Here is a 23786-nt window from a genome sequence, read left to right on the forward strand (position 1 = left end):
CAATCAGAAAACAGGGGTAACCCTTTTACCAATTATATAGTAGAGCTCCAATATCAACCAATCACAATTGGAATTCACTCTCAGCCAGTCATAATTCGCGGCTCTCCTTTTCTAACCAATCACATGGAGCAGTTTTTCTCCCAACCAACGGCCGCATCCGTGTCATAAACAGGGTTCACGTCCTCCCCCGTCCAATGGGCGCGGATCTGTGTCAGCAGAGGGCCAATCCCAATTAATCAGTGAGTGACAGCTGCCCAATGGCGAACCCCGGCTTTCCCATCCTGTGAAAGAGGGGGTGGCTATATCTCCACCGCTGCCTGAGGAATGTCAACTATTCAACATGGAGACGGCGGTTACCAGGCTTGAGACCATGGTGAGTTCAAGGGGCGGGGGACCAGGCCGAGAGCGGGGCCGGCGGGTACGAGGTAGTGGGCCCGTGTTTAGGGGGCGAGGCTGGAGGTAAGCGCGCGCTGGCGCAAGCTGTGGGCTAGAGGGGTCAAGGGGACCGTCCTTATCTAGCCTCATAGGGGTAACTGGGGATTGAAGCGGGAGGCACAGGACTGTGCGTCCCACCCGTCGGGCCGGCCCATTCTTCTTTCGAGAGGTAGGGGGAGGATAGATTCGTCTGGGTCTGTTCATTTTGTTCTCATCCTGGGGAGGGGACTAGGCAGAGCTTCATGGGCAGCTCCATTCACCTCTCCCCGTTCGAGAGTGGGGGGCGGGGTGGAGCGGCGCTCACCTGAGTCGGTCCGTATTCCTCTCAGGCTGGGGAGTGGGAGGCGGAGCAGAGGTGGCCTGGACTGGCCCATTCTCTAGGGAGGGGGAGGGCATGGAACTTCCAGCCCAGGAGCATGTGGAGCTGACGCTGGCCGCTCTGGTGTGTTCTCCTGCATGGTGGGGTGGGTGTGGAGCAGCAGAGTTCATTTGGGCCCGTCCATTTTTCTCTCTCCTTGGAAGCAGTGGGGTGGGCGTAGAAGGTTCCTGGGTGGTCTGTTTGCCTCTCATCCCGCTGGGGTGGTGATGGAGCAGAACTCCACAGGATGGATCCATTCTCCTGTTTATCTCGGAGGTGGGCTGGGGGGAAACTGGAGCAGACCTCATCAAGGCCACTTCTTCTTTCATACAGGGCCCCTTTTGTATGGGGGAAGGAAGGCAGAGCTGTCCTGAAACTGATCCGTGCTCTCATCTGGTTGAGAGTGGGAAAAGCTCACTTGGGCCGGTCTGTTTCCGCTTACTTTGAAGGATGAGTGGTCAAAACTTGTGTGGGACATTCTAGTTCCCAAAAATCTTGTGGGGGCAGAACTCCTGTTGGGTAGTCTATACCCCACTGACTATGCTGATGGAGGTCTTTCATAGGACTTTTCAGTCTAACACGGAAATCAGGTGCCTTACTTAGACTGGTATTTTGTGCTCAGCTTAGTGGGGGAAGTGGACTCACTTCAGCCCTTCCAGTCCATAGGTCTCCAGTCCCCCCAGGCAGGATGCTCGTTTCCTTTTTTCCTATCTCCAGTCATGTTAAGTAGCTGACCACAAGTCACTTTCATAGCCTAGTTAGGCCCTAGAAAGGATTTCCTCTTCATATGCACCAGAGCCCTTTTGTTACATCCTTCAGGAGGTAGTACAAGTGTTAAGCTACTTTCTTTTGTTTCTGGAGTTTTTATGTTGATTTATTTCAGTAGTTATTGGGATTATTATAGGTACATATTTGTCTGTTTATAATTTTGTTTAACAGTCTTGGAGACATTTGGGAATGGTCTGTGCATTCTAATTTATTATGGATATTAATTCTTACATCGTGCCATAAACATATATGTTATAGGCTTTTATATGAGAATTACACACAATAAAATGTGATTCTGCAAAACATCTCTATATTGTTTTCTTGTGGTATTTCTCACAAACTTCCAAATACCCATTTGTCTCAATAATGCTACTTGTTTTGGTAACCCGTCTAACAGGCCAGCAATAGCCCCATAGGGAACACACCTAGGTTATTGAATGCAGGAAGTTAGCAATTGCAGTAGGTTAGTACTCATTAGGTGGAAAGTGAAAATGAGTTTGGTGTTCTCCTGGTCCTTATTTATACATTTAAAAATCACTATAACAAGCTTCTGAAGAGAAACTCACAACTAGGAAGTACAATGGCAGAGCTTTGTGGGAAAGTGTTCATGTTTTATGTCCAGTCTATCCCTGAATCTAGTCAGTGCTTTTAAGCCATTCACTGTCCTAAGCACCAAATTAAAGCACTTCCTAGCCCCTTGTATTTCATTTAATAACTTTTTTCCGTTACCTAACTGTCCCTTCCATTCACATTTTTGAACTTCCACTTCCAATGTAATTTCTTTAATATGTTAACAGCAGTGTGCAAATGAAGCATTTTGTCTGAAGATAAACAACTTAGAAGGCATTTAGCCAAAAGCATGTGCTTGTTCTTCTAATGTGCCTCTGTCATCTCATTGAGTGACTCACATTACCTTCCTATTCCAGTCCAATGGCTCTTCTGAGTAGTGCTGTAACATATGTAGTGGTTTATGACACCAGGTTACAATTAGGAAAAAAATAACATTCTTTGTATCACATTATTAGAAAATATCTGAATCTAATGCTCCAGAGTTAAAAGGTCACTGCATTAAATATGTACACTATGTAAATCTCAATTTCACAGTATATTTGAAAGATGCATGCTTTGTGTTAAGCTGTTGTGTGTGTTTTGGGTTTTTTTGTTTTTTTTGTTTTTTTAAATCCAAGCCATACTTTGGAATCTGGTAAATTATACTTTTATAGCTTCCTATATCCCGTATCTACTAAAGTGATGTCATCATATTCAAATAATGTTTGGAGTGGTAATACTATACTGTGTTTGACTTGAATGACATGTTTAAATTCTTCTCAAATCTCTGAAGATCAGTTTTTTATTTTAAATGTAAAACTGGTAGTAATGTCCATACAGTCAATTTGTTTTGAGATCTACCTGTCTCTTCTGTTGCTTTTTTCTTTTTAAACTTGTCTTAATTTTAAATTTAAAACTATTTTTATTGTGAAAAACTGCCTAGAAACTATCAATATGTCGAATGCCAAATTCTGTGTCAATATTACAAATACTTACATTTTAACCTCACTTTTTAGAATCTGATGGCTCATGATTTTTGCTTCAGGACACAAAAATAATTGCAACAAAAATAATCAAAGAAATTACTGTGCCGGAATAGTGAGTGATATCAAGGCCCCTTTAAAGTCAATAGGAGTCTTGCTATTGACTTAATTGCAGCTAGGATACCAACTAATGTTTTTATGACCTACTTTCCAGGTAGACATCTTGACTTGGGGGTAGGGATGGCTCAGTGGTTTGACCATTGGCCTGCTTAAACCCAGGATTGTGAGTTCAGTCCTTGAGGGGTTCCATTTAGGGAACAGGGGCAAAAATCTGTCTGGGGATTGGGTCCTGCTTTGAGCAGGGGGTTGGAGTAGATGGCCTCCTGAGGTCCCTTCCAACCCTGATATTCTATGATTATTGCATTAGAATTGGTTTGGACCAAATCATTCATATAATATGTATATAGTTTGTACTCTCCCTTATGCTGCCAGTGTTTAAGACTATTCTTTGTTCCTTTGCTCCTATATTGCCAACGGCCTTCTTGCATCCTTCTGTTTGATTTTTGGGGGTACTGTTTGACCTGTTCCAAAGGGAGAATGTCCAGCTGTCTTCTTGCCATTAGGAAGGACCATGAGTGACACATGAGAGCCATCTTGAATTTTTAGTTGTATTTTCTCTCTTTTTTTTTTTTTTTTTTTTTTTAATACACAAGATGTTACCATTTTACTTTTTGTTTTAATTTCTTGCACACAAGCTTAGTTAAGTTTCAAGAGTGTGGTGTGTCTATCTCTCTCTGAAAGCAATTAAATTATTAAATTTTGGGAATTTGTCTTGGTAACTGTCCCTGCTATTGCAGCTGTGTGTCTTGTTATTCCTTTGGCTTGTTTGTTCTCCTGTATTTTCTATTAAGTCATCAGCTCTTTCCATATTAGTATGATAAAATAGTACTTTAATTTCCCCAGTTTGGTATCTAATTCATGAAAAGCTTTTAGTCTCTAGAGGAACTGAGGATAGACTAGAGTGTTTTTTTTTTTTTTTTGTGGGAAAACTTTAAAAGAACTAATTTTTTTTTAATAGCAATTTGAATGATAGTAGTGAATAACCCCACGTGGCTTAAAAGCAAGTCTGCATACATTTGAAAGACAAATGACCAAATTACAATAAGAGGAGTGAGTCAGAGGATCCATAATGTGGTAAAATTCATTATGTAAAAAAAGCATAAACCTACTTTATTTATTTATTTTTTTAGACTTGTTGGATTTCAGAAGGAGATATGCGCCCACGCTGAGGCTCGATCCAATGCCCATTGAAATCAATAGAAGAGTTTCTACGAACTTCAGTTGGCATTGGATCAAGCCCTATTGAGAGTACTGTACAACACAGGGTGGTGAATTATGATTAAAGAAATGGTGGTTTTATAGTAAGTATTTACTTTTAAGTCTCAGACCTTCAAATGTTGGAGGTAGCATAATGGTCTGAGGAAAATACATTCAAGTATGTAACATTTCAGTGTTCCTTACTGTAAAAACAGAATTGCTGGATTAATCATAAAATGCTTGTTTGAGAGCAGTCTTGTTCCATTTATTTCATTGTATTTTTAGTATGTTGGACCTACCTTTTACTTCCCAGTGAGTGGTGTCTGTCCAGTGCCCTTTTTATGTTGTACTACTAGTGATCATGCACAAAAAGCAGTGCAATGTTAAAAGGGCATTGGCCAGTGATACTGTCGACGTTATTTATTTATTTTATGGAATCACAATTTAAAGGTCAGTATATTTGTCTCTTCAGAATGGAAGACTATGCTACAATAACAATAAAGTAGGATTGCCACTTACTCATTTTTCACACATGCTGTCTTTATCAAAACTACGATCATGGCCCAAGAAATATGTTCCACATGCAAGGAAGGGAACATCTTACTAGTTTCCCTAGGAAAACAATGCAGATGATGTCATTGATGTGGACTTGGCTCAGGTTGGAGCCATGGTGATTTAATGCACCTTCACTCAGTTCCTCCATTTGTCTGAGTTTTGCTGTTAAGAATCTTAGCATGTACAGGTGGAGATGGCTGATGGAATTATCTAGCACTAGAGGTTCTGAAGGTTTCATATTGTAGACCAGATTTTAATAAAGAATCTGTTGCCCCTGCTCCCATTTGTGATCATGTATCATTGCTCCAGTAATCACAGCATTTGCTAGAAAAATATTAAGAAACTAAAATAAACTTAAAACATTTAAAGTAATTTCACAGCTGGGAATAAGAACAAATAATTTCATGTGGCCAGAAAGTGTTCCCTGGATTACCAGTAGTCCATGGACCACAGTTGGAGAACCTCTGTCCTATGGCATCTCATTATTTTGTTCAGCTGCATAACACACATGAAAGAGAGATGTATTTGGAAATGTGATTGTCAGGCAAGAGCAGCAGCCGCAAAATGTTCTTAATCCAATTCACAACAGATTTTTGGTGTTTTTTATCACTTTCTCTTGGTCAAGAGAATCCAGACATTCCATAACATGTTAACAATTTCCAAGTCCTGCATGTGTCCAGTAGGCCTGATGAACATTAACCTTAGCCAGATTTCCATAACCCACAAGATGCCAGCATCTGACATCAACTTATTTTGACTTAAAGCATATATATAGATGGTGTTGACTAGATGTTCAGGATTCTGGTTTCCCTTGTTTCAAAAAGTGTCAGCCTACTAAATAAATACATTGCTTTTGTTCAAAATATACCTGATGTAGGTTATTCTTTTCATTACAAATTATTTCCACTTACCTTTCCTATGTCTTGCTGCTAACGAATGCTCTGACTTTATTGCACTACTGTACTTTACAGCTAGCAGTGCAATAGTATTGTCAAAGCATCTGAAAGCAGAGTACACAGCATATAATATACCTTGATTCTTGCTCTGCAGCTTCTAACAGTTTCTTCAAAGCCTGTGAGTAAATCTGCATTTAATAAATTTACATTTTCTCATTGTTGTAAAATATTCATTGTGCAAAGATTCCAAGTCTATAACAATATGGTGAGATTTTTAACACTGAAATTAAATTGTATTTTACTGTTCTTAGATTTAGAAAATGGTGTATCTGTAGATTCAAAAAAAAAACTTGAATGGAGATTAAAGATCAAATCACTATAAAAGTTTAAAAGATGCATTTGCTGAAACTGATATTTCTTGTATTTTCATAAAATAAGAAACAAGTGGCAGATGGGAGGGGTGTATCTCAGATACATCTAAGCTGTTCCAGGAAGTTTTTTATAATGGACATAATTTCTTAAATATATGTAGATATATTTCTACAAAACAAGCTGTGATATTTAATTATAATATTTTCATTAAGGGCAAGTCTTAAAATATTAGTTACATGATAGACAAGCAATAGCACATTAAAATTAAACATTCTCAATTATACAAGTAACCTGCAGTTAATGGTTCACTGTCAGTCTGTAAATCTCAAATTCTGCCTTGCTTAACATGCTTTATATTCTTATGAACTGTGCTTTATACTTTGTAAAGACACACATATTTATAAGCCAGGGTGACCAGACAGGAAATGTGAAAAATCGAGGCATGGGGTGAGGGGTAATAGGAACCTATAAGAAAAAGTCTCAAAAATTGGGACTATAAAAATCTATAAAAACCTATAAAATCAGGACAGCTGGTCACCAGGGCAGGGATAGCCCTGTGGTTTCAGTATTGGCCTGCTTAACTCAGGGTTGTGAGTTCAATCCTTGAGGGGGCCACTTAAGGACCTGGGGCAAAAATCTGTCTGGGGATTGGTCCTGCTTTGAGCAGGGGGTTGGACTAGATGACCTCTTGAGGACCCTTCCAACTCTGATTCTATTCCTTCCTTCAAACATATTTAAACAGTATTATATTGGAAACTGAGTCTTCTCAGATGCTTTTTAACATCAGTCACAGGGCTGGTCTACACTATGGGATAAAATCGATTTTAGATACGCAATTTCAGCTACGTGAATAACGTAGCTGAAGTCGAATATCTAAAATCGATTTACTCACCCGTCTTCACCGCGTGGGATCGATGTCCGCATCTCGCCATGTCGATTCCGGAACTCCGTTGGGGTTGGTGGAGTTCCGGAATCGATATAAGCGCGCTCAGGGATCGATATATCCCGTCTAGATTAGACGCAATATATCGATCCCAGAGCAATCGATTTTAACGTGCCGACACAGCGCGTAGTCTAGACGTGGCCACAGTAATCTGTATTCCTGTTATCTTCATTCTGAGATTATGTGGGTGCAGATAAAGAAGTAAACAAAAAAACCCACTATTTTGATGGCCTGTCATTAGAAACCAATAATATAAACTTTCTCCCACTGAGGATGACAGAATTACTAGGACAGATTTTAAAATCATTATGAAGGTTTTTAAATAATAAAGTGTGTAATTAAAAAGTAGTTTACTGTATATTTTTATGATTAATGTAACTTTTAGGATTGGACCTCAGGAACAGTTTTGTCAAAGTTAAATGGTAAATTATTGTATTAATAGGTTAAAGAAGTATTTTCTTTTTGTTCCTATAATTGGAGGACTTCTTAAACTCTTCCACATCTGTCTTGTGTTTTAACTACTATGCCAAAGTTAGCCAAAAGAAGTATCTGTTGAAGAGAGTAAAAGATTTCAGTATGCTGAAAGGTGAATCTCCAAATTAAAAGTATATACGCTTTGAATATACCCTGCTTCCAAACAAGTCCAGTGGCAAAATTCCCATTGACTTGGGGCCTGCTCCAAAGCCTACTGATGTTGATGGGAATCTTAGGAAAGCACATACGAAAAATACATCCGCATCTACTCATAGTAAAACCATTCACTCTGTGTGTATTTTTCCTGTCATCTTCATTTGTTCAATTTAAGAAACCCATTTTAGTGACTGTAAATGACAAATGAATCTATATTATTCATGATTTAATGTTTCTATAATCTGTATTTTCAAGGTTACATACACATAAATTCCTGATTACACAATCTGTTGCTAACCTGTAATTGAAGGATATCTGTAAGGATATCATTGTCCTTACTGGAATTTTTAAAGATATAAAGAAATAATGTGAGTTATGTTAATTTTGAGTTCTGTTAGAAACACAGAACAACATCAGTAAGGAAATACCTTGAAATCTGTACTATAATTTAATATTGCAAAAATAGTGACATAAGGAATGCAATTGTAAGTAATCCAGGTACTAATATTATAATAATGTAAATGTATTGGCTTGTTGGGACAACTAGAAAAACTAATATCAAAGTTCAATAGGTTCTGTGTGTTGTTCAAAGGTAACACCTATTTTGTAACATTTGTTTCATGTTTTTCTTTAAACTGTAATGCATTTTAATTTTAAGCTACTTAAATAATCAGCTGGTGTAGTTTACTATCAATATGAACTTTAATATTTGTTATGGAAACAAGAGCGAAGTATTATGATTATTGTGAGTTTTTTGTCCTAGACGTACCATTTGTGTATATTTGACTTTTTAAAAATTGACTGTGCTCAAAGGAATAAATTGTGGGTTTTTTAAATTTAATCTTGGGGTTTTTTTTGCCCCCATTAATATTTCGAAATATTTAGCAGGTGTTTTATTAGACTGGAATATTTTTTTTTCAAAATTCTTATTAATACAGACCAGCACCTTCTCATTAGATCAGTTTAGGATGTGGTTGTCAGATAGGTTTACCACTTGTATGCTAGATAGCAATTTATTTGTGTACTTTGAAATTGAAAACTGTATTTTGAGAATGTTGGTGTGAAGTTATAGGGTTCATAGAACTGTTTCAGTATTTTATTTTTGTCTTCTCAGAGTCTCCCTTCTGGAGCAAAAGGAACCTTTCAAGAAAGTTAATTGTTGATAGAATACATAACTTCTAGTGTTTAAGTGTCTAATATTTTTGTTTATTGGCTGTTCTAGTTTTTTTAAATAAGTTTAATAGTAAATCTAATAATGATTTTTTTCTACTGGTGAATGTTTTAAATACTGGACTTCTTGATTCTCTTATTAAAGTAATCTCAAAACAGTTTAATAACTTAAGTGATCTCCGATCACACATCATGGTGTTCCCCCACTTACTGTTGCTGTGTGGTTAGAAAATATTTAATATTAATTTTCATTCTTTTTGTAGAAAAGGACATTGGAGGCATTTGAGCCTGGTGGGTACAGATCATGACGTTCCATGTGAACTGTACAATACTGTAGTCCTTCCTGGAATAATATTAGCTAAATAAAAAAGATAAATGTTTGGATAAATGTGTGCAGATGAAGGGAAGTGCCTCTAAAGGAGACAGTGGTTCTTATGTATTATTACAACTTTTGGCTAATTTGGTGAATTGCAAGTCTGCATCATTCACCAAAAGGGTCTGATGGACGTAAATCAGAAGAAAGAAGTTAAAGTGGCTTGTTTATAGTGCCATAAATCTGAGATAGCAGGAGAAGCTTTGTCACGCCTTGTGGTTTGTTTAGTTTTAAACTATGTAAGAAGAGTATTGTTAAAGGGTTTCTAATTTTCAAGAAATTGTGTGTGTGTGTGTGTGTATATAGACATAAGTCTTAATGGGGAAAGATCTTGTGATTTCCATTATTTTGTGTGGAACAATCTTCTATCAATATAAGATAATTGGGTATACTTAACTACCTAAATATTGGCTTGATCCAAAATCCATTGAAGTCAATGGAAGTTAGGTTGCATTAGTGCATCACACATTTTTTTGGTCATTTCAAACAGTTTAAGTTATACTGTAATTATTGCTATCGAGTTAGATGTCAGTTCAAACAGTGAAAACCACATTGAGTTAAATTAATTCTATAAATATTTATCTTGCGTTCAAAACAGTCCCTCTCTCAACTATAATCCCAAATGATTATATGAAGAAATTCATAGTGTTAGTTTTGTGAACTGGGCACACTGCCTTTCTGTAAACCAGAAATCCCTAATAGAGATTAATATGGCAGATGAAAGTTAATTAAGCAATAATCTTATCACCTATTTCACAGGGCAATTATCCAATTCCCTACTGGCTCATTTATCCCAAGAAAAGAATTGTGTGAAACGTTTTGGTGATGTCATCAGTTTGATTATCCACTTATCTGTCTGATTTATCAGGGAATAGTTAGATTTGTTGTGAGTAGCTTGATCATACAAGAGGACACATTCTTAGTATAATCAAAAACAAAATCTCTGATATAACCAGATCCTGAAATGTCATTGATAGTCTCTACTCACTGCTGTTTACACATTATTGCTAATAGAGTTTTTTAGTACTGAGAAAGGACAGTGACCAGGCTGAGAGAGCTGTAGAAATTGATGGAGAAGATTTAACACCTTTAACTAGAAAGAAAAAATATATATATTTTTTCGTTTCATTAGTAAAGTCTTACATTTGAATGTCAGATACCAAATATTTAGTCTCTAAGCAACTGATAAAACTAGCAATGTTATTATATGAAATACTTCTTGTATCGGTTTACTCAAGTAACAATCTTTTTTTAAAAAAAAAAAAAAAAGTGTAATTGAAGAGCTGAATCCAGCTCTTCATGTCCTAGTAACAAACTCATGTAATAGCATATTTTAGATTGAAGCAGCAGTAACTGACTCTTAAATGAGGTTACATTATCAAGTTATGGTCTATGCTACAAACTTTTGTTGGTATAATAAACTACGTCACTCAGGGAGAGTGGAAAATCTTACCCCTGAGCAACGTAGTTTTACTGACCTAACCCTTGGTGTAGACTGCGCTACATCAATGAGAGGGCTACTCCTGTCAACATTGCTACCCCCTCTCAAGGAGGTGGAGAGGTGGCGTAGATAGTGTCTTCGCTAAGTGCAACTGTGATGCAACTGTGTTGCTGCGGTGCTGTAAGTGTAGACAAGCCCTAGGTACAGATGTTTCTTTATGAATGTGCTAGTTCTGTTGTGGCACTTCTGTCCTATACACATTTAATACTAAAATGTCACTTTTAAAAAAAAATGTCACATTTATGGCTGTATCATGCATAGAAGACAGCATCTTTCACAAAGGATTTACTGTTTACATAACACAATAAAATTCAGGTGCCTAATACATGAATGGATCAGGCAAGGTCCAGTTTTTGAAAGGTGTTTTCTTTGCTTTTTTGATATAATTTCACACTTTAAAATGATAATCTAAAGCTCCACAGAAGAACTTCACCTTGAGAGATGTGAATTAAGAAAAAGTATGTGTTTGGTGTACTAAGAAATTGATGGTTCCACACAGTGGGCTGTTCAGATAATTGCAAAAGACTGTACAAAGACAAGAGCAGGAGGAAGGAAAGAGTAGGTGTGTGGATTGGGTTAGATAAAGGGAGTAAGGGAGAATAAGGAGAAGTGGAGATTCTACTTGAATAGAGTGTTTCTAGCTCATCAGGGTATCTGATGGTAGCCTAGAAAATTCTTCTAGTGTGGTTACTCACTGTGACAACAGAATTATCCTAGCAGCAGATGTCGGATGTTACCTGCCTGTTTCTACTAATACAATATTTTGATGGCCATTTTCTTTTTCTACAATATTTGGACTCATTTGAAATTGTAGACAATATAGGGTAACATTTCAAGCTAGATGTGTGGACTTAGCTGCTGTCAAGTCTCACTGATATCTGTGGCAGCTGTGTGTAAGTTTCTATGAAATAAGTCATCCTATGAAAACCTATCCTTTATACACTTAAAATATTTATTAAATTTGTCATAACATTCAGTCATTCAAAGAAAGCTCTGCATAATAAGATGTCAGTTAAAGGTGGATCACTTTGTACATTATATTTCCTTTAAAGAATAGAAAGTTACAGAAAAGCTCTTGTGATTGCTGTCTACATATAATGAATGCTAACACCACAAAGGCTGTTGAACTGACAATAACATACAAAACATGTTTAAAAATCAAAAGAAGTTTACAATGGAGCTTGTCAGTACATAATGTAAACAGTTAGAAATTTCAGCTGAAGTTAATACTTTAACAGTTTCCTTGAATTAATGGGAGAATTAATGGGGTTTTTAGTTATAAGAAATTCTTGGAGCTTTGAAAGGTTCTGTGGAAATGACAGGGAATAGCAGCCTTTCTTTCATATTTCATTATTAAGCATAAATTTTCAGAAGAGTACAGAAAGCCCTTGTTCTATCATAACAACTAAACCTCTAACTTCACCAAAATAATCTAAGAAACCAGGGAAGTGTGCTTATACAAACAATATTATTGGGGGAGAAGTTACCAACCCATGAACATCCATTGTATCTTAATTTTAAATTCCTGGAATATCAAGATCTCAAAGACTTCAGTAATTTCTCTGATTTTAGTCAGAATTGAAAACTATTTTCTCTGACCATTGTTTGGAAGGTAACTCCTTTCCTCTGACAGTAGTTGTGATATCAGATAAAGTAAGTTCTACTGTAGGCCTACTGTATGAGTGAATACGTGTGTATATACACCATTTGTTTCAGTATCTGGAACTCTGGTCACCGCTTCTGGGTATTCAGCCCACATCCACTGATCTCAGAAGTGTGTTATAGAAAGACTTCTTACTGAATAATTCTCATAAGAGCTGAGCCTGAATTTTCTGAAAGTCCAAGAGTTATCCTGGCACCACTGAAGTTAATGGAAAAACTCCCTTTGACTTCACTAGTGTCAGGATTTCACTCCAGATGGTCCACATCAAGTACAGTGCACCCAGTTCCTTTTGAATCTCCATATCTCTTGTTTCCACTTTGCATTTTCTCAGGAGTCCCCTTTCAGAAATCTACGGCCATATAATGGAGCCTAAATGGGGTATTTCTAACAAAGGCACCTTTTAAACCTGCAGTGGAAAAATCGCCATATTTTCTTAATCTCAAATCTCTTTCCCACTGGCCATTATGTCCATTAGGGTTATATTAATATAGTAGCCCTCTTTATCAAAGGGTTTTATCTGCAGTTTCTTCCAGTTAAGGTGGTTGTCAAACCACCTTATGATTTGTTTGTTCGTTTATTGTATCCCAGAGTCCTCATACAGGTTGGAATAACAACTTAATATACTGTCTGTAGTCAGGACTCAAAATCTACTTTGAACAAAACTAAATATAAATCTAACCAGTCCTGATTTCATATTTTCCTAATCAGGAGTAACTGAAAGGAAATTCTGTTCTCTGGCTTTGTAACCAGAAAGACACAAGCAGAATGATCTCTGTATTCTTATTGATCAAATGTTGTAAGATGTTCTTGCCCTGCTTGCAGTTCTTTTAGTGCAAAGCCTTTCAGTTAGCTTTAAATTCCATGCATTACAATAAAACCGAAGATCTCTATATATATACAGAGAGAGAGAGATGAATAAGGAAACGTGGTTCCTGCCTGTTTTGGATCACTTGTCTTGAGGGTTTCTCTGGATAATGTAGCTGATTCTGGTTCAGTTTTTCTCCTCTTTTCCTCCTCCTTCCCTTCTCTGTTTTTTGAGGATGTTCGTGCACTACTGGCTACTTCCCAGAAGTAATTGCAAGAGCAGTTGGTCCTAGTTGTGGAAGTAAAAACTAGGGGTAAATAAACTAATTTGATGTTTAAAGTACATTTGTCCTTTTTAGGTCTCCTCCAGTTCTATGGAGGAAATGGGCCTTCCTTAAACTCAAATTACAGATAAGTATATTGATTACAGCTGACTTGTTAGAGAATGTTTTGGAAAAAAATTCTCTTTCAATGAGTTCTAAATGGTATAATACAGCATGTAGCGTGCTGTACTATACATGTGGTAGTGTACCCAAAGAGATATTGCCACAGATGAATGCATGTCCTTATGACAGGTCATAGAATGTTACCCTGGTTTGACTGATGTAAATTAAAAAAAAAAACTTTTACCCTCTCAATTCTGGGTCGCTATTTTCCTTTGTCTAAACTACATATTGGCAACAGGGACTTACTGTATAATACGCAGCACTTGCGCTGTGAAAGAGCAGTGAGCTCAACTGTCAGATAATGCAAGAAAATGCTGCAGACTGTCTGGTCCTGTAAATTTTTCAAGGACCTTCTTGGCCACTACTTCTCATTGCCTGGCAAGTTCTTATCTAGCAAATTGCTTTAAGGCTAATTACCTTTAATTACTTTGACTATAAAGAGTTTGCAGGTTTACTCTTTGGTGTGCTTCTAAGAAGGTTAGAATAACCTACAAACATTAGTAAGTGGGGGGAACAGCTCCTTGCTTATACTACATCACTCTTTCAAACTGAAACATCTTGATTTGTGGGGGTAGGGTGTTGGGTTTTTGTTTTGTTAGTGCAGGAAAGAGTGATAGATGACTATGCTTTTTGTCTGATTTTGTTATTTAATACATTGTGGTTGATCTTCAATGTTTTAGTTCCAGAAGGCAGAATCTGATCTGGATTACATTCAACACAAATTGGAGTTTGAAATATTGAAAAACCTTCCTGATAATCCATCAGCAGAGGTACTATTTTCAAATTAAATTTGTAAATTTTGTTGTCTTGCACAAATTCACTGTAAATGGGTAGTTCTCTTTAATCATACAACAAGTTTTATTGGATATATATATCAAAAACTCCTGGTCACCTTGTTTGTTTTTTGTTCTATTTTTGCAACATACCAAGACAGTTGATGTAGATTTATTTCAAAATAACCACATCTTAGTATAATGGAATGCTCCATACTTGTGTTTTGAGAAGTCAGCTGAAGTGTTAGCAGGCACTGTCAACTTCAACATCCTCCTCAAGATGCACCTCTGCTATGACCCTTGTAATAGATCAGCCAACAAATGATGACTAGACTCAGGGCTTGTGGGAGAAAGAAAAAGGGTAAGGGGCATATAATATGTTACTTAATTTTTTTTTGTAATTCTTCCTTCACCCACCCAATATGTTCCGATGCAGTGAAAAAGAACATTGATTTTTTACAAGAGGTGTCTTACACGTTTTAACTGAGGAAAATTTAAGAAAGCACCAAAACACAGGATCTTCATTCTACTGTTATCTTCTGTGGAACCAGAGAGTTAGTGGCTTATTACTATTTGTGTTTGCCTATGAAAAGTTATGTGCCATGGGTAGATGGAGTAAGACTTTCCAAAATATGAAAGATGCCATTTTATGGATAATGTGTTACTGATTGTAGTTAAGTGCTTCCACTATAAAGTGTCTCCTTTCAATTCTTTTTTTACCAGTTCTAGTTGCCATATACTTTGGGAACATCTAATCTATGTTTAGTCTTGTGTAGCCAAATTGATCATCTTTCTAATGTCTTGCTAGTTTAAATGTACTTTTCACCCTGATGTAGGAAAATCCAGTGACTCTCTTAGAGAAACTCTCAGTACTGAAGTCACGTTATAAAATGTTATGTGCGCAGCTGGAAGAAATTTCCAAAGAGCAAAAAGAGTCTATGGGGTGTATTCATGCTACTTTAGAAAACACTATGAAGATGGTGCAGGCACTACAGCGACACACTGATCTTGAGGTAACGTTTTCAGTTTACTAATATGGGCTCCAGTCCTGTAAATGCACACATGTAACCTTATGGATGGGAGTAATTCCTTTGAAATCAAGAATAGACATGTATGTACAAAAATGTTACTGGAACAGGGGTTGGTGTGTGTGTGTGTGTGTGTGTGTGTGTGTGTGTAAAATCTTACTTTTTCTGTTGAGAGATCTGATATTTCGCATTACCGAAGTAACAGCTCAATATATTGTATTCGATCCTAAAAATGTTTTTGCATTTGAACAGCCGATTGAAGTCAGTGAGGCTACTCACATTAATTAAGGTTTCTGGGACTGAGCTCATTGTTGAACTCATAGATCTGATTCACTATTGTGGTAATCCAAGGTAATTCTGGTGGAATTCCATTGATTTCAAGATGGAGTAACACAATGGTGAATCATACCCCATGTCTCTGAATAGTTTGATGGAAATTGATGTCTCAGACACTGAATTAAATCCCAATTTTTAAACTGCTCTTTCAAGTGTTATCTATTGTCTTGAAAGCTGGCAGTTAGAAAGTGAAACTGACTGTAAAGAAAACTGAAAATGAGTAATGTATTTTCACTGTCTGAGTGGAGGTAGATATAAATTGTGAACAGTCTAAAATTATTTTAATTTTTATTAGTCTCAGATGTTAGAAAATGTAAAGCTATTATAAGCATTATCATATTTTAAAAAAGTTTCCTTGTGTTTCTAAGTGCTGTGCAAACATTGACTACTTAATCCTTAGAACCCCTCTTCTTGTTACTTTACAGACAGGGAAGGTTAGACCTAGAGAAGTTAAGTGACAAGCCCAACATCAAACAGAGAATGTTACACTAAGATATTCCTGGATCCCAGCCCCGTGTTCAGTACACTGACTAGATGGCACTGCCTCTCAAAATATTATATTTAATCTGACAGTGTCCCTAACCAAATATTGTGACTCTTACTTTTATATTTATATATAAAGTTATGCTTTCTCATTATTTAAAATGGCAGTTTCCCTAACTGTCAGAGGAGAAAATATAGTTACCCTTCCTCTCTATTCTCAACATGCTACTTAGCAGCCTAACATTGGCACAAATAATTGTATAGGTTTCTGTCCTGGAGTGAAGTGATAAAGTCATAAGCCACTTACGTGTGCCAAGGAGGATTAAGCAACAAGTTTTCACCCAGTAGTTTGTGTATTTGTTTTTAGCTATCTCTATACTTACTGTAGCAGAGACTGATGAAACAATTTAAAAGAAGGGATTAGAAATTTTTTAAATGGAATACTTATTTTTCAGATGTTAATCTATAGTTCTAACACTAGAATATTATGAATAGATTTTATTTGGAGTTTGAACATGAGTTTACTGGTGGGATTTTCAGAAACACTCAGCCCCTAACTGTTCTCACATTGAAGTTTAATGAGAGTTGACCATAGTTTTAAATGGGAAAAGATTTAAGCAGACTGAGTACTTCTGAAAATCCCACTGCAAGTGGTGAAAATAGCAGTTTCATTTTTCCCCTAGCTTTCACCTCTGTCTGAAGAAGAACAGACTGCAGCACAACAGTTAGCATGTAAAACTGTTAAAATAACAGATCCACCACTGGAAGAGGTAATTATGGCTTTACATGCTTGATTCTGCAAGCCCGTTACTCCTGAGTAATCTCCGTTAAGTCAGTGGGACTATTTGTGTGAATTCAGACTGCTCTCTTGACTAGCGGTTTTCAGGAGTGTGACCTGAAATAGATTATCACTTTTTTTTTTACTTTTCTGGTTTATTGCACAAATGTGTTGTTTGGTCATTCACCCACCCCTACCCTCCCTGGAAAGGTTTTGTTCAAGAAAATTTTGTTTTGGAAAAGCAACTTTAACCTGTTACCATTTACTAAGAAAATGGTGACATCTTTGTATTTATATGGTAGCATATATTTTAAAGTACCAGAGGATGGGTAAATCATGCTGCTTTAGATCACATCTAGTGTGCAAAACAAACATGAACAGTACCTTGAATTCAGAAGAGTATTCTGTTCTGGTTGGTCAGTTTCTTGTCACAAGTGCTCTGTCAGCTCATTCAGCTATTAGTAGAATAGATACTAAATCTTTGGGGTGAGGGTGAAGAGCATAATTACTTCAGTTAAATGCCTCTAAATATGGAAAATTATTCTCATTTCCTGTTAAATATTAAATGTAATATGAAAACTAGCTAAGACTAACTTAACCACCTTACAATGCTGATCGAATATAATATGAAACTAAAGAGGTCTAACGCTTTTAGGGAGAAACTCAGGATTTCTGCCATAAAACCAATCATAACAAAGACTTTTCATGGTATTAAACAACAAATATCAGCAAAGAGTTAGTCAGGGTCTTTGTTACATTATAACAAATATGATTTAGGTTTAGGGGAGGAACCTAGACTTATCTTACCTGTTTGGCACTAGGATTTCTGCATGCTGACTAGTAGCTAGGGTGGTAACTCACAAAGAAGGATACACTTAATGCTTAAGAATTCTACCATATCAATTCCTTGGCAATTAATTGCCAACAATCAACCATATTTCTATATTGTTAACTATGTTAAAAACTACAGCTACTACTTCACAATTGTAGCACAGTATATATGAATCTTGACGTCATATTCTATTTATTTTTAGCCACTGTGTTCAGTGTCTACAGTTCCTATTCCAGATGGGGGTAAGTGCTGACAACCCCATTCTTCTGATTCACAGATATCAGCTTCCTTTTCTGAGCATTAACACTTCATTGTGTTCTGGTTGCTAAAAGTGTGTGTGTGTGTGTGTGTGTGACCTTAATTGTAAGATACTCAAACATACCAAGTTCAAGATTTAGGACATCAATATGAGAGCTCAGGCCTCCATCCCCCCAGCAGGGCTTGGGCTTCAGTCATCCCCCATCAGTCCCCCTCCCTCACACCCATTATTTTTAGTAAAAGTCAGACAGGTCACAGGTTTCCATGAGTTTTTGTTTATTGCCTGCAACCTCACCATTACTTTTACTAAAAATAACTGACAAAATCTTAAGGTTAACTGTAATTGTAAGATATATTTTTATATATATCAAGTTCAGTACTTAGGACATCAGTATATATCTTCAGAGTATACTGACATTGTTAATGTATTTCATTGTGGACCTATATATTGTGAAATTCAAGGTTAACATAGAAAAAAATCAACTTTTTAAATATGCCCACAATGAAGTGCATGTGTATGTATAATTCATTTTATATGTGTATGTACAGATGGAGTTTTTTGGATGCTAGCCTTAAATTTCATAATATAGGCCCACAATGAAATACATTAACAATGTCAGTATACTCTGAAGATATATACTGATGTCCTAAGTACTGAACTTGATATATATAAAAATATATCTTACAATTACAGTTAACCTTAAGATTTTGTCAGTTATTTTTAGTAAAAGTAATGGTGAGTTTGCAGGCAATAAACAAAAACTCATGGAAACCTGTGACCTGTCTGACTTTTACTAAAAATAATGGGTGTGAGGGAGGGGGACTGATGGGGGATGACTGAAGCCCAAGCCCTGCTGGGGGGATGAGAGCCTGAGCCCCGCTGCAGAGGGGGCTCCAGTACTCGCCACTACGGCAGCTGAAAGCTCTGGGGACCCTGCCACCTGTGCAGCTTGAAGCTTCAGGGCTCCCGTCTGCTGACAGCTCTGGCCTCACTACCCCAGGGCTGAAGCTGCAGCAGAAAATATCACGGAGGTCTCTGAAAGTCATGGAATCTGTGGCTTCCATGACCTCTGTGACAATCTCTTATCCTTAATTATAATCATCATTACCAAGGGATAGTTAAATAGATCTGCTTCAGTTTCTGAAAGTAAGGCCTCACAAATAATTTTAGCTGAGAAATGAAGGCCCATTCTTGCTCCTACTACCACTGATGGCAAAACTCCCATTCACTTCTGGGGGAAACAGGATCAGGCCATGAAGTTTTTGGTCTGAGCTGTCTGTAGAACTTAGTGCCTGAAGTAAACAGTTAATTTAATGTAGTTATAAAATAAATGAACACAGATGTTAGTAACTAGTTTTTGACATTCATTGGAGAGTATATACTTTAATGTAAGAAACTAAGGGCCAGGTTCAACCGCAGGTACAACTCCTGTTTACTTCATTGGGAGTTATGCCAGGATTGAAACTGGTTCTAAATCTGAAATTATTTTATAGTTTAAAAAGACAGTGTTAGTCTTAATATGGGAATAATCATTACTTCGTCCAGAGATGATTATTTATAACAGGGTTTTTCCCAGTGATCTCTTGGTAGCCTCTTGTTACACCAAATTGATAGACCTATATTAGGTTTCCATACGTACCTACTTTCTCCCCAGGCCAGTAGGAGCCTTAGCACTCTGGAGGTGTTACGCAAGCCTGGGGGGGTGAGGGGAAGGACCATTTAAGAGTGTCCTTTAAGGGTTCTGGGAGGAACACTGTTTGTTCTTTGTTGCCTGGGAGAAGGCTGTTTTGGTTCCTGGCCAGCAGAGGTGTCTAAAGTGGGTAAAACTGTAATCTTTAGGACTCCTTTGATGTGCCTACAGGAACTTGCCAGGCTAAAAAGGTATGCTTCACTGATTTAAAAAAAAAAAATCCTGTATTTTGAATTTTAAAAATTTTATTCTTCCACTTCCATGATTTATTATCAAAGAAATTACCTATTTTGCTCAGCACATCACTCTGAATGCTATGACTCAAATGGTGAGAACTGCACATTACTGCATAGAATTGTGATTAACAAGAATTGGTACTCTTGAATCTACTGCTAGCAAGCATTGTGTTGCTGAGATTAAAACTAAATGGAAAGTTACATTCTATATGTTTGATATTGCATATGCATAGTGATGAACATGCCACTAAATAAATGTCACTTTTCAGCAAGGATTACTGCTTCCAACAATATTTTCAGAACAGTATTCATGTAACTGTTATAGTTGATACATGGGAAGATATGCCTTTCACCAGTCTTCCAGCTTTCCGATGTCAGTGCTGAGCAAAACTTGTATAAATTAGGTGTTGCAGCAGTTTAATATTCTATGTAGGCAGTATTACATGAGCACTTCTAAATCTTAGAGTAACTCTAACTTTATCTGTGTATATTTTTTAGTAATTTTTATTTTAAATTTACTAGAACCACAATTCAAACCCGTGACTAAGGAGATGTTTATGGCTATACCAAGGATTATCAGAAGTACTGTTAAATTAGTGGACCTGAACAGCTTTTACAGGGACTTATTTAACTACTTTGTTCCAAATGGCAACAGGTAAGAATTGAAAGAGTGTATGATTATTGGTTGTCAAGCCTTTATTTTTTAGTAGTTAATAGGTGTGACTGATGAATCATAACTTTAATGTAGGCTTTTTTGAAACCAAACAGCAATGAAGTCTGGAGTTATCATATTCCCTCCCCCCACCCCATACTCCTTATTTGAGTAGGGTTGTGTTAAATGAAAATATCAATTATCTTTACTCATATTATAGCAAAATTAAACAGCAAGTTCAACAGAAATAAATCGTTTAACTTAGCTTTGGGCCTGGCCTTAAATATCTATGGTAGAAAAGATTTGCAGGTATAGCTATACCAGTAAAACATCTTAGTGTGGCTGCAGCCTGTTGGTTAAAAATGCTTTTGCCAGTATGCCTTATTCCAGTTTGACAAGCTAAATAAGCTATACCTATAAAATACTTTTACATTGGGATAACTGTGGCTACATTAGGGTTTTTCCCAGTATAAAATTATTACAAAGCCTCTACCCCCACTCCAACATACATACATACATACCTGTAACTGACATTGCTATATCAGGGAAAGTTTCTACTGTAGACCTGGCTTAAGATATTGAGCAACATTTTTGAGAAATTATTTGAGAAGAACTTGGGGTCTGTCTTTTCAGATTTCAGTAAATACTTGGCTGAATAATCTTGCTCTTCTCTTGCAGAGCAGCATTGAGTGTTGCACAGATGAACAAGATGAATATGAAAGCCACCAATTCCAGGCTACAAATCCTGAAAGAACTTTCCATTGTAGAAATTGACAAACAAGGAAATGCTAAGTTAATTGTGTAAATTTAAGCCTAAATGAACGAATCATAATTTGATAGAAGGAATTTGGGTGCAGCTCCTGGCGTATTGGAAGACAAATAGTTCTCTGTTTATAAAAATGATACATATTGTGAAAATTTGTTGTTAATGTGACTGTATTAGGATTCTCTTTGTAATACCGAATTGTGAATTAAAAAGCATATAACAAGTTTTCTAAATTACTTTTGTTTTTAAGATTTGTAGTACATAGTGGACAGAATCACATTTTTAACTCCATCATGTTTCAGTACTTGTTTTCCTGCGTGGGTATTAATGGCATCTAACCAACATTTTTTACTTGTACTTGGATTCCTGAGTAAGTGATATGAAAGTCAAGTAGGCGATTAAAGTTTTACTACTTTACAGGTCACAGTTCAGGGCAACTGGCCATGTATTCCCCATCAGTGGCCCAGCAAGGGCACCCACTTTTAGGCTTCTGGTTCCTCAGCTATTATCTGTCCTGGATGGAGAGAGAGACATCTCACTTCCTCCTGACCAGGATATTTCCAGGCTGCATAGTTCCCTGCCTACACTGTGAATTCCCCCACAAGACCAACAGCCTAAGCAGGTTTGCTTTGCCTTCTTTTCAGAGATTGAACCCTTTGTTTCCTCTTTGACATAGGACTATATGCAACTCCCAGTTAGGTCAATGGGAATCTTTCAGTTGACACTAATGGAAGCTGGGTTGGACCCATAGTCACTATTAAAAGATGATTAATTCCTGGCATGTTTTGTCTGGTGTATCAAAGTCACAGGACCAAGTCATAATTTCTGGAAGCATTTAGAGCATTTACATCTATAAGTCCTTGTGGCAAGCTTTACTATTTAAACTTCAGACCGAATGTTTTTAAATAGATGTAGTGGATTACTTGCACACCAACTGTTCATAATTGGTAGATTTTGTTTTTAAAACAAAAAGCTTCCTGAGGACTACTAGTCTGTTTTGTAATAACATTGTTTGTTCACCAACATATTTTTAGGCATCGTGCAAAAATGCAATGCAGTTAAAACTACAGTAGAACCTGAGAGTTACAAACCCCCACAAATAGAGGTTATTCGTAACTCTGAAACATTCATAACTGAACAAAACGCTATGGTTCTTTCAAAAGTTTACAACTGAACATTGACTTAATACAGCTTTGAAATTTTACTGTACAGAAGAAAAATGTTGCTTTCCCTTTATTGTTTAGCAGTTTATGTTTAACACAGTACTGTACTGTATTTATGCTATTTTGTTGTTGGGTCTCTGCTGCTCCCTGATTATGTACTTCCGGTTCCAAATGAAGTGTATGGTTGACTGGTCAGTTTGTAACTCTGAGGTTCTACTGTTATAACAATTTACATACAATAGGTGGCCAGAATCCTAGATCTGCTGGGGAAAAGCTCTCCAAAGGCAACTATGGAATTCACCTTTGTTTTGAATATTCTAAAGATCAACACACTGAATAACTTAAGTATTTGGAAAATGCTAGAGTATGTGCTTCCTTTTTGAGCTTATGAACTGATATTGTAGAAGGTGGAATAATTTCTACTCTTTCATTTTCTTAACATTTCCTTGTGAAATCTTCTTTTTTTTTTAATTTTTAAAGGAATATGGATTGATATAATTTAAGTACAAATTAAGTTTCCAATAAAGTTACTGTACATTAGTTTATGAATTTTTTGTCTTCATACTGAACTGGCAGAAGGGAGCTGTTTTATCTTAGTTTGTACTGTGTACAAATAGCAAGCTGTAACAACATTTTTTAGTATTTGTGTAGCTCACAAACCTGACATATTGAGAGACTCATAAAAGACTGAGTAAAGTTTTGTTGCTAGCAGCCACATGTATCTCTGGACAACCAGAGAACAAACAGCTGATGCTTTTGTGTTCTGAGATGGAGTGGCTACTGTCACATTACTCTTCTGTAATAAGGTAAAATACATCCTGGAATAGTACATATACAAACTTTCTGTAAGATTTGATTTTTGAAAATAATTGTTTCTCTAGATTTGTTCACACACTGTTTGTTTTCATATGCTTGCGTTTTTTTTTTTTTTTGTTTGTTTTTTGAAGGGGGAGAATGCATGAACATACTATGAGTTCAAATAGTGATAAATGGAAAAAAGTATTTTAAATTTGCTGTTTCACAAGCT

General features: G+C 36.7%; 1 protein-coding gene across 2 annotated transcripts; it reads left to right on the top strand.

The window, feature by feature from the left end:
* The first annotated feature begins 229 nt into the window (after positions 1 to 229).
* Positions 230 to 23299, top strand: SKA2 (spindle and kinetochore associated complex subunit 2). 2 transcript variants are annotated; one of them, XM_032784968.2, is made up of 8 exons: positions 230 to 373; positions 1127 to 1219; positions 14444 to 14533; positions 15373 to 15549; positions 17067 to 17153; positions 18196 to 18235; positions 20701 to 20833; positions 21509 to 23299. In XM_032784968.2, exons 1-8 carry the CDS (start codon positions 341 to 343, stop codon positions 21633 to 21635), a joined length of 780 nt encoding a protein of 259 aa, XP_032640859.1. In that variant the 5' UTR covers positions 230 to 340; the 3' UTR covers positions 21636 to 23299. The 2 variants fall into 2 exon arrangements, with proteins under 2 accessions (XP_032640859.1, XP_032640861.1); XM_032784970.2 differs by lacking the exon at positions 1127 to 1219 and having other exon boundaries at positions 232 to 373.
* The last annotated feature ends 487 nt before the right edge of the window (positions 23300 to 23786 follow it).

This window comes from Chelonoidis abingdonii, chromosome 20 (assembly GCF_003597395.2).
Source record: "Chelonoidis abingdonii isolate Lonesome George chromosome 20, CheloAbing_2.0, whole genome shotgun sequence".
In the NCBI taxonomy this organism is placed as follows: Eukaryota; Metazoa; Chordata; order Testudines; family Testudinidae; genus Chelonoidis; species Chelonoidis abingdonii.

What these genes read in the sequence shown, in the direction of transcription:
- SKA2 (XM_032784968.2), top strand. Translation starts at nt 341, where the DNA reads ATGGAGACGGCGGTTACCAGGCTTGAGACCATG. An exon ending in AGTTCCTATTCCAGATGGGG is followed by an intron (nt 18,236 to 20,700) that starts GTAAGTGCTGAC and finishes TAAATTTACTAG; the next exon opens with AACCACAATTCAAACCCGTG. An exon ending in TTTGTTCCAAATGGCAACAG is followed by an intron (nt 20,834 to 21,508) that starts GTAAGAATTGAA and finishes CTTCTCTTGCAG; the next exon opens with AGCAGCATTGAGTGTTGCAC.